We start from the raw sequence: 15000 nt of genomic DNA on the forward strand, positions 1-15000 counted from the left end.
TCAATTTTTTAATTTCCCTCGTAAACAAGAAAATTGTATTATAATTTAGAGACAATTTTCATACTAAGGTTTACTGGAAGCTCATCTAAAAGGTTTGAAGAATGGAGTATCCGTCTCTTAATTAGATTCCATACTAAGCTGTCATGGAAGGAGAGCAGGAAAAGGGAGGAAGAAGAAGAAGAAACTAACCATGGTTAGGTTTTAACGGCAACTTAACGGAAAATTGATTAATAGTGTCACGGTTGTAATTAGCATATACTTGGGGGTACCACTGAAATGCAGTGGGGTACCATTGTAATTTTTCAATAGTACAAGGGTACCATTGATAATAACCCTAAAAACAATTAAAAATTACCTTCAATACTTATGGATAATTAAGAAGAGTCTTGATTTAACAACTAGTAACCTACATTTGAAAACATAGGAAAATTTAATTATAACCCTAAAAAACTACATATACACCAAAAAAACACAAACAAGTTTACCTTTGACCAAGCTAGAGTATCCCACACTAATTTTGAAGTGCAAAATTGAAAAAGGAATACAAGAATTGATGGATTGAATCTATGATTTTAGAGAGAGAATGTCGAGTGTGAAGGTAGGGTTTTGAGAAATGGGGAAAAATAGGAAAAAAGGAAGCTAATTCGCGTATTTGTGCAGCATAGCTGTTCGCAGTTACTAACTGCGAACAACCAAATAGGACAAAATAGCTATTCGCAGTTACTAACTGCGAACAACTATTTTGTCCTATTTGGCTGTTCGCAGTTAGTAACTGCGAACAGCTCCAAACCTCTGGTTTGGGATTTTCATGCTTACTTTTGGAATAATTATAAAAGTTAGATTATTTGGTTCATTTTTTTTGATTTTTTGACTTAATGATTTCAAATTTTCCTCTTAAGGTATAATTCTAGCAGTAGGTCTTGGGAACTACCATCTCATATTGAGACAAATTGTCAAATCGGTTTAATTATAAGTTTAATTGATTATTAGGAAATTCCATATGGTAACCCTAAAGTAGTGGGTTTTGCACGTGGTAACCAAAGTTTTTTAATAATCTACGCGATAATCTCGAGGTTTACCCAACTTCATCCTCCGTTACCTTTTTATCAAAAAAACGTTTGGAAACATTTGGTAACATTAGTTTAATAAGCTTGTTGTACAACTATTTCACCTTTTACCAAATTTCATTGCATCAGAAGCTTATATTTTCCCTCAAAACTTAAACTCTAACTTTCTCATCTTTCCCCCAAATCTCATTTTTTCCCAAAATTCAAACCCTAGCTTTTTCAATGCTACTTTTACTATTAAATTAGGATTCCTTCTTCAAATCATCGTGATTCAAATGAATTATTTTCAAACTTATTTGAATTCGCTTGAAAGCAACAATGAAGTGGTTTGGATTAGAGCATGGAAATACAATAACACACCACAAAGATGGCAGAGACAAGAATGTCAGATTCAGAGCAAATCTTGGTCTTGTATACTACAAATGTAAGTTTTTCAATCTTTTTAAATGGACTGGAGATAAAAAGTTGATTAGGGTTGGTGGAGAGTTCAACATTTTTAAAGATCATACTCAATTGCTAAGAGGTGTCCAAATACTACTTAGTAAGATTGAAGAGTTAGAGAAACTTTTAATGAAGTTTGTTTAGTACTAGTTATTTTCCTTTTGTTTTGTTTGTTATTTCTATAAAAGTAAGGTTATTTTGTTTTTTAGTTGTTAAGTGAATGCTAATATGGTAGTTGTTAAGAAAGTACTAGAGATGGGGGCATTTTGTATTGTATGAAAAAAGAGAAGTTGATCTTCCTTTATGTACTCCTATCTATTAAACAATGAAAAAAAAAATACTTTTGCAATGGATTTGTTATAGAGATTTTGATAATATCACCACTTCTACATTTTCAAAAGAAAGTGATTTTAGCAAGTTTTTACAAACCAATTACTGTATTTACAAAAACAAGGTGCAATAGACTTAATGCTATCATTTACACCAAGTACAAAATATCACCACTTCTAGCATTCTTAAACATACTACATAATTTAAACTTACTTAAACTAAACTTACTTACACCTAATATTACTTAAAGCTAAACAAACTCAAATCTCATTTCTATTCAATAGTCTCTAAAACATCCCTGAAATGATGCTTATCAATGAATAGTTGCCATGGCTTCAGTCGAATATTTTCTCAACCTTGATCCACGAACATCTCTCTATTATTGTAAATCCAAGCATAGTAATCATCTGACATGTCATCTCCACTATTCCATCCAAGGTCAATAATCATCTGACATGTCAATATCATCTTCATCATTTTCTATCTCTTCATCCAAACTCACTTCATTATTAGATGATATGTCATCACCATCCCCAACTTTGAATGAAGAGTCTTCTGAATCATTTTCATCAACAACATCATCATCAGAAATGTGATCATAAGTGGCATGTTGCGAAGTTTTTCTTACTCTTTTTCTAGTCTGCTCTTAATGCTCTAAACTAGTCTTGGATGTATTAGCTTGTTCAACAATGCTTGCCAACCCTTTTTCACTTAAAGGTTGTAAGAGATAATTTCTTCATATTCATCTTAGAAATATATAGAGGTCTTAAAGGTGTTGGTTCTTGTAGTTTCATAATCTGCGAAAGTGTAATCAACGGGAATGATACAGTCAAGTGGCATTGGATTAGTGTCAACAACTGGACTTTGGTTAATTTCATCAAGTGCAATTATGTTAATTTCATCTTGTATTTCAGTTTGAATTGGCTCAACATTCAAAGTTTCAAGTTTTTTATTGCTCTGCATTGGCAGCTTAGAAGGAATTTTAAGTTATACCTTTTGTGAACTACATGCTTCTTATAACCTCCTATTTCCCATTGTCCTTGATTTTTCTCAAGACCAAACCCATCAACAAACTTCTTTGTGCAGCACCCATCATGGTAGTCACCATCAATAAATATCACTCTTCTTAGTGACTTGAGTCTTGCATCACTCTTCACATGATACAAGTCTCCATTCCTTTCCAACACATGGCCATTTTCGCCCATCACTCCTTTCAGTGCATTAAGCACCCTTTTGCCACCTTCAAGACTCCATCACTTTGATTCTTCATGGTGTACCCAGTCTTCTCTAACCTCCCCAATGAGATTAGATTCCTCATCATCTTAGGTATGTATCTCAATTCCCTAAGCTTCCTTACTAAGCCATTGTGCATCTTCAAATGCACTTCTCCAATGGCCTCAATCACAACTTCCTCACCACTAAGCAAAGTCACCGTTTCATGCTCACAAGCCATTACCCTTGTAAACAAGCTTTTTGTATTTGTCGATAGCAATGTTTGATCGTAGGAACTAGAGGGTGGAGATTTTTTTTCCTTACCACTAGTCTAACTACGTAGTTGCTAATGTAAACAAGCTTTTTATCTTTACAAATATGATATGAGTGTACGTAATCAAACACCCAATCACCATCATCATCACACTTGGCCAATATCACATGACTCTCATCAACATCACAATTAGCCTTTATCACAACGCCCTCATCACCAAGGTTTGGGATCTTATCATTCTTTACAACCTCTTCTTCCAACGTTGCCTTCATTTGTCTCAAATGAAATTAACCTCTTCTTCCCTTTGAGTTTCTCACCATCACTAACCTCCGTAATTGGCTTCTTCATATCCTTTAAAAGCTTCAAGTTTTGAAGGTCTCTCTTTAACTTATTATAAGTATATTGAATATGACATCTCTTGTGGCAATGGTAGCACACATTGTCCTGATACCCAATTTTTGCCCTTTCCATCCCTGTTTTCTCTCTAATATTCCTCTTTGATGGATTTTTTCCAATGATTTTACCAACCCTAATAGATGAAATTTCATCAACAATCATACTAACCTTCATAAATGATATTTCCTCACCATTTACACTACCCTTAGTAGAATCTTCAAGTTTTCCAACTCTCAATAACAAAGACTCTATCACTAGCCTTTGTCCTACCACCCTTGTAAATATGTTCTCCTTCTCTCTCGAGAACTCTATCAACAAACTACTCATCTCTTGTACACTCAATATTTTTCTCTCATCAAAGGTTTTAACAAACCCCAATGACACATCTCAACACCTACTATCTCTCTGCTACTAATCTCTAAGCTTTACCTCACTCCACACCCCTAGAATACACATCAAACTCGGATACCAATTGAAAAAGAGGGAGCTTGGGCCAACAATAGCAAGAAATAATGTAAAAGAAGATGAAAAACAGAATATGAACAAAAGAGACAACAACACACAAGTTTAGTAGCTATCTTGGATACCCCCTCAACAAACGTTTACTTTCATTAACAAATTCAGTAATATATTTATGAATAAACTCCCATACTTGAGAACAAGCTCTTAAGCCATGCATCTCACAGTTTAATACACAGAAAGAAAACTCTCTTAGTGCTTACCCTAGCCCCTTACAATGAATTAGTCCTATCTACGTGTTGTGTGTTGATTCTATGAATGCATAGGCCCTTTTTATATAGGATATACAACATTCTAGAATCACACAATAACTCTACAATAAATTACTGCATTTAACCAAAATTAATGCCCCATTAAGTTACACACTTAACTCCACAATAATGTAGCAATAAATTAAAGAAAAAATGCCCTGTTAAGTCGCACATTAATTCACCAATGAAGTAGCAACTAATTATAGAATTTATTGCCTTTTTATTGCACCCTTAATGTTTTTATAAACATAACATGCATTATTATGACTCAATGAGTCACCATCATCACTCATAGATGATTTGGCACTTCCACTAACATAATGAGAAAAGAAACTCTAAATAAAATTTAGTGAAAAGAAATGCATCAATTACACTAATCTTTGATATTAAAATATATTTTGTGCACATCCTTTGAAAATTTATATTGGGATCCACTTGAATATTTAAACCAGAGTTGTTTTAGATTAACCACATATGCAATCGAGATTTAAATTTCTTCAACAAATATCGATACAAACCTTTTCATTACAACAATGTAATGATAGTTGTATCAAGATCAACAACAAGAATACTATGCTTATGCCCTTAAACACATAGCTCTTATTTCACTTTTATCTTAAAAATATAGATCATAGATAATCTAACACAATCTATGAACAACGAATCTAAACTTTTGAAATGAATCAAACAAGAGATACATGTTTTGACAAGTAACTTGATGAAAGCGAAAATTGCCTTAAGAAAAAAATTTGGATGCTAAACATTCATACATTCATAAGATAAAATAACAAAAAAATCTTTGTAAAACACTTTTTCAAGCAACTATTTTGACAAAAAAAGCAAGCAATAACCACTTAGGCAGTGATGTGTGTTCACAAACGGTACAATTTATTTTCTAGTCTCTACTTATCGAATATGAATATAAAAAAGTATAACATACAACACAAGAGGTATAATTTACTTTCTTTCTCCATATTTTAGTCTTTAATTCCTCTTTCCAAATTTTCCTAAATTCCACTATTTAATTTGAGCGTCGATTGAAGTTTCTTGCAACAACCCCTTAGGTAGTGACGTGTGTTCATGTAGGCATTTAAACTCAATCTTCAAAAAACTCATAAGTCATGATTGATAACCATCAACATCTTTCTTTAGATATTTATTCTCAAACTCATCATCATCATCAATATTATACTCAGTGTATTTCCCTCATAGGACTATGATCATGATCTAAAGAAGGAAGAAACGAAGGCGACAACTCATACTTATAAAAGAGAGTGTGGCCTAAGAGTCCCTCAAATCGAAAAAGATCTATATACAAATCATCAGAAAAAACCTCTGCAAATATACCATCTTTAACAATATAGATCTTCTTACCTTAACTCTATTATAAACTTAACTTGTGTTTCTTATGAATATACCATCTTTCTTCCATTTCTTTTGTAAAAAGTGAAAACATTGATATTAAAATCTAATACACATATCTTTAGACTCCAGTTGTTTTATTTATTTGGACTTGATTCAAGACCTTAGCAACTACATACTTTTAAAAGTAAATGAACTTCTTTTATTAGAAATCCTTTCATAGAATATTCTTTATTTCACACTCCCTTCAATTTAGAGTAAATATTTCATTTTCTTTTTATGCAAGTTCATCTCAATTATTTCATTTTTTTTAAGTAATAATTTTTGACATATGTAGCTTCATTTTTTATTGTGGCCCCCTTCTTAATTTGTACATGTGGATACCTTTATGCGGTAGTCATCCTAATCTGTACATGATGTGGAAACTTTCTTATTACACTAATTCTTAAAATGAGACGGTCTCACGGTGAGACCATCTTTATTGGGCTGGCCCAATATAAATTTTTTGTCTGAAAATGTTCACTTATACCGTTCAAATGATCACTTATAATTTTAATATAATTACTTTTTATAGTCTTAGAATGATTACTTATAATCTTAAAACGATTACTTATGAAGTTAAAGTAATCAATTGAAGAAATAGGATATTATATGAATCCGTATCATAATAAGACTGTCTCATACAAAACTAGCCGTTGTTATTATGGTCATTTCTTGTCTAAATATTTAAGTAAATTTTAAATTAGACATTTGTTATGAATTAAAGAAAGTATTATTCTTATAGTCCACCTTAGATTTCCCTTAAAGTATGCTTACATGTCTCTTTTGCCACATTAATTTTTAAATGTCTTCGAAAGTTTTCATGATCCACATCCCTCAATAAAATTCTCCTCATCTCCAATCTCCATGATCTTAAAGCATCAACATATTACATACACCAATTTAAAATTTAAAATTTAAAATTTAGAATTTAGAATTTAGAATTTAGAATTTAGAATTTAGAATTAAATAAGAAATTCTCACATTAAAAGCACTAATACGTTTTTTCTCTTTCTCTTAAGTTAGGTAAGAGTAGTTTATTCAAGTTGCAAATATTGAAAACACTCATGACTCAACTCTCTCTCATATTAAATTCATCCGTGGAGCCCGGCGGGCCTTATGGAACCCATCACCTACTCCATCTTCACTCTATTTAATACTATCACACACCCTCTATTTCACACTATTTTTCATCTTTCAATAACTCCTCAACAGCTTGGCTATTTTTTTAACATGAAATTGACTCATATAATTAGTCTATTTTTATAAATGATAATTTAATAATATAAATAATTATTTTAATACGTTAATATAAACGAGTTAATTTAATAGAAATGGTATTACCATGCATAAGACCGTCTAATTTAAAAATTTATGAATTTCAAAACACCATATATAAAAAAATTACCAAAATAAAGAAAAGAAAAATGTAAGAAATGTCCTTCAAATTCATTGCTTTAGTCTTTACCATTCCTACTTTTCTACACTCACTCCCACACAACGTACAACATCCTACATTAATTTCTTTGTCTCATAATTTTATTTCTTCCCCATGAAATATCAAAAATAGTTAATGTCAACACCAATACCTTCAATCCCACACCAATCTCCCGTTACAACAACCACCTCAAGCGTCGGCCTCGGCTATGGCATCGCCATTGCCGTCAGTATTCTCGTCCTCATCTCCACCTTTATGCTCGCTTCGTACGCATGTGTCCGTATCAAAGCTTCCGGTGGCCGTCACCGAGGTAATCATCATCATGATGATCCCAACAACACCATCAATAATATTGAACCTCCTGTTCAGCCCAGCCCAATTTTAACTGGGCTTCCTGGCCCAGTTCTTCTGAAGGCGGGCCGAGATTTGCAGTCCAAGAAAGCAGTACCCTACCCGGAAATAGTATTAGGGGAAAGTAAGAGGCTTCCAAAGCCTAATAATGGGCCATGCTCTATTTGTTTGTCTGAGTATAAGCCTAAAGAGATAATTAGATGCATGCCTGATTGTAATCATTGTTTTCATGTTAATTGTATTGATCAGTGGCTTAAAATGAACCCTACTTGTCCGCTTTGCCGAAATTCGCCGGCGCCGTCTGTGGGGCCTACTCCTGCTGCCACTCCTTTGTCTGAGCTTGTGCCTCTTGCATTTTATCCTAGATGATAATGGTCTTCATTCATTTAATTTTTTTTATCTCAAAGATATTATTTTTTTTATTCATTTTTTTGGTTTATTTTAATTGTTTGTTTAGTCACAAATTAAATTAAGTAGTACTGCAAAGAGTGGGAAATATTATTTGTGTGTGGATTGAAGATGAGATAGACAGATGGATTCATCCATTCCAATGAGAAAATTTTCTTCTCAATGTAAGGTTAATTATTTCAAAAAAATAAAAAAAATAAAATAACAATTTTGTAGGGGAGATGAATTATTATAACAATGTATCGCTTTCTGCATTGTGAAATACTTGCTACATTTCTATTGTGAAATACTTGCTACATTTCTATTATGAGTATTATTTATAGTTCAAGCTTATTTTATAAATTGAGGCTAATGTGTAAGAAAAATATATTCAAATAGGATTTTGTTTGAATCATAACGTCTAATTACATACTTTCTTTAATATTAACTTTACGGGTATAATTTAATATATAAATGTATAAAATTGATACTTTAAATTGCGTAGAAAGTCAAATGTAGCAAATATAATAGAAGAAATGAATCATGGATGTATTTTAACAGTATTACGTACGTAGTCCTATCATTTATGTTTTGTGTTATGTGATGATGAGTTGGGGAAAGAAAAAGCTGTAACAGTAAGAACTTTGTAATGCGTTCTTCGTCACTCTCAAGTTCTGAAAAGGAAAAGGCATTAATGGGTTTGAACTGAATGTAAATATAGAACAGAAATCAGGGTAACATTAAAAAGTGGCCGAATAATCGTCTCTGCAGATTGCACTAACAAATTTTGTTTCATGATTTTGCTTTTTTTTTTTTTTTCAAATGCACTGTTATTATAAGGTTCTAATTTTATATGATACCTACAACTACAAGGCTACAATTCATATATATAGAAGTAATTACGAAAATTATTCATAACAAAACACAATTCAATCAATCGACATGATACCTTGTTAAGGCCTGCTGACGAGTCTTAGCTTCTGACATTACAAATGCAGTCAGTTTGGGAAGGTAGTGCAAATTCAGCTTCTTCAGATAATCATCTTGCAATGTAACCATATTAAGGATTGTTTGGTATGAATTTTTTAATACTAAGTAAGGAATTTAATTATCATTACTTTTTAATCCCTTTTTAAGGGTAATAGATACCCTTAATTTATTACCACCCATTTATGTCAAGTAACAAATTTTCTTTTTATGATTAATTATGTGTTTTTATTATATTTTTATACTAAATAAAATATAACTACAACCCTTACCCTTACTCCTCTTCATCATTTTCCTTTCGATTATATTTTATGCTCTCATACCAAATAGGCAAACAACCCCTAAGTATAAAATACATGTAATGACCCAATGAAAAAATCAATAAAAAGCAATACATCTTCGTTTTTCCTCTCTACAATTCTATTAAATTATCATCTCAATTTCTTACATTTGGTATCGAGAGCTCTAAGTGTACCTAACTACAAGAAAACACTCGTAATTTTATAAACCTTCTTTAAAAAGTATTCAATAACATTGCAAATTTTCCAATATCAATTTTTGTGAGAGAAAGTTATGATTTTTAGAAGATGATAATAAAAACAATGTAAAGATCACATGGTTTATGGAAATATATATGTAGATGAAGGATCCCAAGAGTATAAAGATGAAAGCAGTTTGAGTGATGCGCAAAACAAAAGATCGAGGTGGAAAGAATGCAGTATGACACGACCTTATATCTAATAAAAAATGCACTTGTAAATTTGAATTTTCCAAGAATTTTAAGGGTCGATACAGCAAAAGAGGCACGGGAGGTATTACAACTAGAGTTTCAAGGAGATACCAAAATGTTGAGAAGTATTAAACTTCAATCTCTAAGAAGTGATTTTGAAAATTTTAAAATGAAAAAAGGAGAATTAATGAAAGATTATTTTTCAAGGGTGTTAGAAATCGTAAATCAATTGAAGTCATATGAAAAAATATATGAAATGAAAAAATTGTTAAAAAATTATTGTTAACATTGACGAAAAATATGTGATATTGTGGCCATTAATTGAAGAAACAAAAGATTTATCAAAAATTTCAGTTAAACAACTTATGGGTTATTTAAAATCCCATAGACAAAACATAAATAAACACAATGACGAGAAAAGTGAAGAGACGGCCCTTATAGCAAAATTTATTATGAAGTACAAAAATAATGAAATGAAGAAAAATAATGAAAATGAAGAAGAAAAGAAAATGGAAAATTAAAGTTCAGAGACTAAAATGTTATGTGAAATTTGTAAGCATACTAACCAAGTTAGTGGAGATTGTTACTTCAAAAGAAAACCACAATGTTGAGTGTGCAAGAGGTTCGGTCATATTGGAAAAAATGTAGGTCTAAGAAAATGAAAAAAACTGCACAATTTGGTGAAGAAAAGAATGATGAGGCATTTTTTTTTGAAATTTTTGGAATGTTTCTAATGGCAAGGACATTAGTAAAAATGATTGGTAAAATTTCAGAGAAAAAATATATTTTGGAAAATGACCGACGACATGAGCATAGTCCACAAGAAGAAATGCTACATTATGTATAGTAGTTGGAACTCGGAAGACACTTGGCAATATAATAAAGTTATCAGCAAAAGACGTAAGAAGACAAATGTACTTTGATGAAAGGGACAATTGGTGACAAGGGCGCTGGAAAAGAAAATCCAAGATTTTTCACATGTGCATCAGCAATGTCTCGTGATTTTTTGTACAACATTTTTCACATTAAGGGTAATGTTAAAATAATATGCAAATCCTAGAATACATCAATCTAAAAATCTACTAACTTGTAACAAGATAAATATTTAATGAAATCTCTAGACAAATCTACTTACAGTAACAATAAAAACAATAGAATATCATGTTGCAATGTAAACATTGCCATACTCTAAATACATGTAATGGCTCAATTGAAATCAATAAAAACCAATACATATCTTTATTTCTCCTCTCTACAATTTTATTAAATTCTCTTCCAGATTTTCTATAATTTTTCGTTGTCAATATCACTCATTATCCTAATAAGTACTACCATTGTTGGGGTAAAAATCACAGTAGTAAAATATTTGTATACCTATAGTTAGTTACCAGATTTATGAGCAACTAACGTGTTGTAAACATATCTTCACGGTTATGCTATTTGATGATCCATCAAGCTATGGGTTCATTGCCATACATACAACATAATACATGCATACAAATGTATGTATGTATGTATGTATGTATGTACAGTAGCGGATCCAGGGATTAGAGTCTTAGAGTCTCAGGGGTCACCAACAAATGGATGAAGTGTCAGAACAATTTCATTTGTGAAATTAACAACTAAAATTTTTATTTTTATTTATGCAAATTTCCAAAAGAAAATAACCTAGATTACACTCATTATTATGCAAGAAGACCCACTAATGCACAAATTGAGAATTCATGACCTCTATACTCTAAGACCTCATTCTCCCACTTACGGGAGCATTAAGGATGATAATATAAGGTTGTCTTTTATGTTTTAGTTTCCTTGTTACTAGCATCTTGCATTATATATCCAAATAAAATAATTATCCTTTCAGATTAATGATAAAACATAGATAATTTATTAAACTCAGGAAAAAAATATATAAATGTAAATGATAAGGTATGTTACGGGCAACGACAACACAACAGGCACTAGTGGAAAAAAAACGTATTTGCTGCTTATCATTTGCTGCGGTTTTTGTATATACGCAGCAATAAATAGGAAAAAGAATTGCAAAAAAAAAAACCGTTAATTGCTGCGGTTTTAAGCCTTGACCGCAGCAAATAACGCACTCAATTGCTGCGGTTTTTCCCTTTGACCGCAGCAAATAACATGTATTAAAATGGCGCCCAGCTTTTTAACATTTATATTTTCATCATAATATGAAAACCCTTTATGTTTCATTATACAAACGAACACACGCACGAACACAGCGATTCATCTTCTCCATACTTCAAACTTCTACTGTCTTGTTCATCATCAAACTTTATCATCTGCTCTTCATCAAACTTCAAACTTCAAACTTCAAACAGCGGTTCATCGTATGTTCTTGTTCATCATCAAACTTTATCATCAGACTTCAAACTTTGAATTTTCATAAACCCCCTACTTGTTCATCATCTGCTTGACTATTCTTCTTCTCCCACGACTTCTACTGTTCATTATTCTTCAAAACCGTTTGAAACCAAAGGCATTTTGTCTTGTTCATCTTCAAAACTCACGAATTAAGGTATTATTCGTCTTTTTAAATTCATCTTCTAGCCTGTTTTCATACTAAGGATGTTATTGCCCACCAATAATAGGATTATAAAGCTATAATATACTTGCATTTCTTTCATAGTACATTTATAATCATGTAGATTTGTATTATAATTGAAAAAATCTATCAAGAAAATTAAATAACCTACTACTAATGCAGTTGGTGAAAAAAAATATTAGATTAGTTAGGGTGGTAACATTAATATTTTGATTCTATATTACTTGCCTTGAATGCATCTGAAAAAACGACACTACCCAGTGATGCATTTGCAGCTACTTCTGTTGCAGTATACATTTTCACATTATAGATTTTATTTTCAGATGATTTTCTTTCTTTATAAGTATAAATAAAACAAAACTCATGTTATATTTCCTTAGGTTTTAGAATGTGTGTGTAAATAAAAGATAAAGTTAATGTTTGATTATCATGAAATATACTTCAAAGTTGTACCTGAAAACAAGCCAACAACTCCTTTCAAATTCATTTGACTCTAAGTGCACCAAAACCTTACCTCATCTTCAATCAATAAAGGACCTTCTCATTAGCAATGTGTATTCTATTTTTTATGCTCAAAACAACAACACAATGGTAGTGACATTCCATCACAGCCATGGTATATCAACGGGAACTGGCGGACATACAATCAGTTACATCATTGTGAAAGATTACTATTTGTTTTAGCTGGATTGCAAATGAAAATGCTTTTATCTCAAGTAATTGATTAGGAAGTAATGAAATTTAGAATATTCGTGACATTAATGAAATCTTAGATTAAAAATCTAATTAATATTAATTTAGAAATGAATAAATGATTTACCAGGATATAAGTAGTTATGTTAGTCTCAAAGCCAAAGTGGCAGGCGTCGCAGTACGCTGCCAGTTTCTTGGCGACTGATGTGGCTATCGAGAAGGTGTTTCCACTTTAATGACTGTCGATTAATAATTAATACTAATATTAGTGATGTCGTTGGTTTTTAGTCAGGTTTGTTTTGTATATTGCTGGGTTTGTGCATTATTACACCAACTTTAGGCAACTGTTTTGGTTTTTGATTTGGAGGGTGAATCTTATAGGATACTAAAAGGTATATGTCTTGGCTGCTGTTGAACAACTACTGGTGATCATAGTGGTGTAGAGCTGTACAAAATCATTCTGAATTGAGGGCTGTTTAGTATCTATGAACTGATATATTTCTATTCATACTCTTTCAGGTACTGATATACAATGTATCTATTCAGAGACGAAATTGTCCCGAGATTGAGACCTCGGATAATGAGCATCGTAGTTACGACAGTGAAGAGGACCAAATTGTGAGATACGAGCGTATGGCTGAAGACGCTCCACCAATTGACAATTATTTTGAGACTGAGGACGCCTCACCAATGGATGCTCCCACAACCACAAGAACTCTCTATGGAATGATACTGTGGTAAGAAACTTTACTATTTTTACTCATTTAGTTTCATTTTAAAATTAATTTAATTGACAGTAATAAATATAACTTTTTTTTGTAGAATCTTTTCCACATCGAGAGCGATGAGGACAAGAAGAATGTGTTTCTTTCAGCTGTTGCTGAAAGATTCAGAGATTTCAAATCCAAACTAGTAACTGGGTGGATTACGAAGAGCGTGCCCGTACGACCAAAAAGGTCAAAACGGAAAACGAAGGTGGAGAGCAAGCACCTTCGAAGATGCCCTACGAAATATGGGGTCACATATTGAAGAAGGATTGGGAGGCCTTTGTTGCCAAAAGAACAACTCCCATAGAAGTTGTAAGTATTTCATATTATATTATAGTTTCTTATTTGAATTTACTTCTTTTGATTAAGTTATTAAACTAATACATGACATTCGATTTCTATTGATTAATTAGGAAAAGCGTGGTAAAGCTTCTGATTTTGCAAGCAAAAGGAAGTTTTACCATCGCTTGGGCCAAAAAACGTACGATGAAGTCCGAAAAGAGTGGGTGGATGCGGGTTTATACCCCAATCAAAGTTCATCCACGCCCTCATCTACGACTATCTTTGCATCCGTGAATACTTCTGCTGGAGATCGGGTGCGTGATTGGTATTGCGGGCTTCATTCCCGAGATGCAATTGGTAAATTTACCATTGATAATCTGAGAACGAAGAAGGTTGCTGATGCTGTGGTGAGTTTTGAAATTATTAAGTATATTCTTGATTTGTTTTGTATTCTTTGGCTTTGATTTACTTATACTAATTGCTATATATGTCGCTTTTTATTTGAACAGATGGGCTGCAAGGAAAAAGAAGCTACGGGAGAGTTCACCCCAAGAGGCAATGTTGACGCATTGCATATGGTCTTAGGGAAAGACCACAGTGGGCGGGTAGTAGGAAAGGGAGGCGTCCGCATGGGGTTACAGAAGGCATTCGGCAAAGAGTGTGTTGCTACTCAATCTCGAACGACGCTGCTGGATGAAGTAGCAACCCTCCGAGCAGAAATAACGAAGGACGTTCTCGCCAAACTGGCCGTCGTGCTGCAGAAGGCGGGAGCACCCAATGTTGACTTGGCAAACCTGATTGTCGAGGATCAGGAAAGTCAACATGGAGATCCTAATGCTTCGGTCGAGCCAACACTCGAGCCCATTACCCCCGTAGCACCCCTGCTCATTACTTTCCCTGAAGGGGAA

General features: G+C 32.6%; 1 protein-coding gene across 1 annotated transcript; it reads left to right on the forward strand.

Moving 5' to 3' along the window:
* Nucleotides 1–7348: 7348 nt before the first annotated feature.
* LOC130818857 (putative RING-H2 finger protein ATL69) lies at nt 7349–8703 on the forward strand. Its single transcript, XM_057685101.1, has one exon. The coding sequence runs from the start codon at nt 7465–7467 to the stop codon at nt 8047–8049; it is 585 nt and encodes a 194-aa protein (XP_057541084.1). The 5' UTR covers nt 7349–7464; the 3' UTR covers nt 8050–8703.
* The last annotated feature ends 6297 nt before the right edge of the window (nt 8704–15000 follow it).

The sequence above is a fragment of the Amaranthus tricolor genome, chromosome 7, assembly GCF_026212465.1.
Source record: "Amaranthus tricolor cultivar Red isolate AtriRed21 chromosome 7, ASM2621246v1, whole genome shotgun sequence".
NCBI classification, from domain to species: Eukaryota; Viridiplantae; Streptophyta; class Magnoliopsida; order Caryophyllales; family Amaranthaceae; genus Amaranthus; species Amaranthus tricolor.